Raw genomic sequence first — 3,913 nt, 5'->3', positions numbered from 1 at the left:
CATATAAAGGTTTATTATGTGACACAGAAGGCATAATAATCACTTGAAGAGAAATGTAGAAGACATTTCTAATGATTATTAGAAATTGATTTATTTAAATACTTCTCATTAACAGTAAAATTAACTCCATGTACATAAGTTAAGACACAGAACCAGAAGGTCAACCATTAAAAGATGGAAAGTCATAAGAGGTGAATTGGTCATAATTTTGAGTAAAGAATAATTTCTTGTAATTGTTTCCTGTTGGTAAAACGGAATGCTTTGAGAATTTTATGAAAGCTACACGGTCCCTTCCCCCAGAATAATGCAAATATAGACAAAATTTTTTCATATGAATTTGGGAAATTTACAGTGTCCGATACATACCTTCCATAAGTTTTGGGTGAAAGAGTTCTAATTATGCTGAAACACACATAGAAAAAAAAAGAAAATAATATAAATATCAAAATAAAATACATACATAGACACGTAAAGCCAAACAAAAGCTAGTGAAAATGTTATAAAAAAAACATGAAAACTTTTAGTGGCCATTGATAATTTATAAAATTTATAAATTTTTTAACACTTAAAATGCTTTTAAAGAGTTCTCCAATTTGGAAATTTATATGTACTATATTAAGAAAAAGCACAGAACTCTAGTTATGTGAAACTTCAACTGTATGAAAAGATTGCAAACAAAAATGCTGAAAATTAAATGTTGTTAACTGTTAAACATCATTACATTTGTTGAGATTTTGATTTATAGTTACTTGCATTTAAAGTTATTTTTTAGCTTTTTTGTTTTCTAAAAGTGAAACTATACTATTTTTCTTCATCAATTTCATGGGAAATATACATTTATTGTAATCTATAAATGGCATGGTCATTCATTCTTCATACAGATGGTGAAGGATAGAGCCTTGATCTTACTCTTAATGCCATCAAATGAAGCAAACACAGAGATGTGGAAAGGAAATATGGACACCTAAATATTTGACAAGGTAAGGTAGTATTCACAGATAAAGAATCTAAGACATTAATGGATTCCAAAAGCTTAATGTCCATGTACAATTTTTGGTGCAAACACTTGAGTATATTCTACAACAATTCAAGAATGAACAAAATCAAGAATGTCAGAACAAGGAAGATCAAATATTGAAGGACCAATAATAAGACATGAAATCACTTAAACAAAAAAGTCTAAATGTGTGCAGTACATGACTTCCGTATTTCCTACCAATACCACACAAAAATCTGGAAGTAGGTGGAAGTTTTTTGGTCATTTTCTCTCTTTATATATTTTATTAATAAATTTGATGATTTAAAAATATTCCTTTAACAGACTCACAGATATAGAAAACAGACCAGTGGTTCCCAGTGGTGGAGTGGGGGCCAATGTAGGGATTTGAGAGGTACAAACCACTGGTGTGAGATAGGCTCAAGGATGTATTGTACAACATGGGGAACACAGCCAATAGTTTGTAATAACTGTAAGTGGAAAGTAACCTTTGAAAATTGTATTTAAAATAAAATTTTAAATTAATAAAAATTTTAAAATAAAAATATTGCTTTAAGTATATCTTTAACATTATTTTCATAATCAAAACAGGAACAAATGGTATTCCTAAAGGGTATTGAACTTTTGGATATGATTTGATGAAAAGGGTGCTGAAATTAAATGCAAAAGGTTAAAATTTTGCTGACGCTTTATCACTTATTAGTGTTTTCAATATATGATTCTTATCTAGACTCATCATTTCAGTGCTGTATCCTCTATGCATGTGTGAATAGCAACAGCTGTTTGATGAAGATGAAAAGAGATGAGTTTTGTCAGAAACAATTTGTCAGCTTCAGGTGCTGTTTAGAGAAAAACAAGGTTCTCATTGTGCCTTATTCTCTTTCTTAAGATCTCCAAGAATAGGGAAAACACTTCTGCCCTTAAACTTTACCTCCTGAAAGTTTGGATTCTTTACATATGCATATGTGTTCTCTTTGTGTTCATAACCCTCACATATTAAAAATCACTACTCAAAATTTCAAGAAAACAAAGACATAAATCTTCACTTTTATTCTGCTAAAAGCTCTATCTTAGAATCTGTTTTGGCTCTTCCATTGTTCTTATCTGAATTTTTTCCAAGGGTCTCAAGCAAGTTGAGGATATGTTATGCTAAAAAAAACTGAGTCGTTGGTGAATCCTATATTCCTCTACATGAATTTTGACCCTCAGCTGGGCTAACCACAGTCTGTTCTTGCTTTCCCTTAATTCACAGATAAATGTTGAGAAGAAGACATCCCATGACATGGATACTACCCTAAGTATAACCAATGGCTCAAGGTTTCAAGTGTCTGAATTTGTTCTAATGGGGTTTCCAGGCATTCACAGCTGGCAACACTGGCTCTCCCTGCCCCTGGCTCTACTCTACCTCTTAGCTCTTGGTGCCAATCTCCTCATCTTGATCACCATCCATCATGAGTCTACCTTACACCAGCCCATGTATTACCTCCTTGGTATCTTGGCTGTGGTGGACATTGGACTGGCTACTACCATCATGCCCAAAATCCTGGCCATTTTCTGGTTTAATGCCAAGACCATAAGTCTCACTGCGTGCTTTGCTCAGTTGTATGCCATCAACTGTTTCATGGCCATGGAGTCAGGCATCTTCCTCTGCATGGCTGTAGATAGGTATGTAGCCATTTGCTATCCCCTTCAGTACTCTTCCATAGTCACTGAGACTTTTGTGATCAAAGTCACACTGTCTATGATGCTCAGGAATGGCCTGCTGATCATCCCAGTGCCTGTACTTGCTGCCCAGAGACACTACTGCTCCAGGAATGAGATTGACCACTGCCTATGCTCTAACTTGGGGGTCACCAGTCTGGCCTGTGATAACATCACTATTAATAGATTTTACCATTTGGCCTTGGCTTGGTTTGTGGTTGGGAGTGACATGGGTCTGGTCTTTGCTTCCTACATGTTGATTATTCGCTCAGTGCTGAGGTTGAACTCTGCTGAAGCAACATCTAAGGCGCTGAGTACCTGCAGCTCTCATCTCACCCTCATTCTCTTTTTCTACACCGCTGTTATTGTAGTGTCTGTCACCCACCTGGCAGGAAGACAGTTTCCCATCATCCCTGTTCTTCTCAATGTGCTGCATAGTGTCATCCCCCCAGCCCTTAACCCTATGGTGTATGCCCTTAGGACCCAGGAGCTGAGAGTGGGCTTCCAAAGGTTCTTTGGTCTGGGTGAGCATATGTCTAGGAAGTGAGCCAGCTTTAAATAGCAGAAAGTTATCAACGGTATTGAAAGCACACAGGCTTTGGAGCCCAGTCGTTCTGGGACAAAATTTCAATATCGCAATTAGTAGGATTAGGCTTCCCTGGTGGCTCAGAGGTTAAAGCGTCTGCCTGGAATGCGGGATACCCGGGTTCAATCCCTGGGTCAGGAAGATCTCCTGGAGAAGGAAATGGCAACCCACCCCAGTACTCTTGCCTGGAGAATCCCACAGACGGAGGAGCTGGGGTCGAAAAGAGTCCAACACGACTGAGCTACTTCACTTTCACTTTCACTTCCAGTAGGATCATCAATTCAAATTAATTCACCTATTTTGCATAGTACATACTATGCAAGAGCATAGTACTATACTAGAGCAAGGTACTGCTCTAGACAGTTCACAAATATTAACTCATTTAATCCCCAGAACAACCCTGTGAAGCAAGACTCATTGTTATTTACACATTTTGCAGATGAGGCAAGAAAGTTGAGAAACTTTACTAAGGTCAAATAGGAAGGAAGTTGTAGAGTGAGCTTGGAACCCAAGCAAAACTTAGGCCATGAATATTCAAGGAATTGAATCATTTTCCTTTGACAGAGTGAGTTAAATAGAAAGGCTTTATTGTATCTATGAACAAGGCTTATCTATGAACCATCTGCTTT

The 3,913-nt window shown here is 36.9% G+C and overlaps 1 protein-coding gene across 1 annotated transcript; it reads left to right on the top strand.

The window, feature by feature from the left end:
- The first annotated feature begins 2,215 nt into the window (after positions 1-2,215).
- On the top strand, positions 2,216-3,371 carry LOC133226728 (olfactory receptor 56B34-like). The gene has a single exon (XM_061380598.1). The coding sequence runs from the start codon at positions 2,280-2,282 to the stop codon at positions 3,243-3,245; it is 966 nt and encodes a 321-aa protein (XP_061236582.1). The 5' UTR covers positions 2,216-2,279; the 3' UTR covers positions 3,246-3,371.
- The last annotated feature ends 542 nt before the right edge of the window (positions 3,372-3,913 follow it).

This window comes from Bos javanicus, chromosome 15 (genome assembly GCF_032452875.1).
Source record: "Bos javanicus breed banteng chromosome 15, ARS-OSU_banteng_1.0, whole genome shotgun sequence".
NCBI classification, from domain to species: Eukaryota; Metazoa; Chordata; class Mammalia; order Artiodactyla; family Bovidae; genus Bos; species Bos javanicus.
This window is presented reverse-complemented; position numbering and strand designations above follow the sequence as displayed.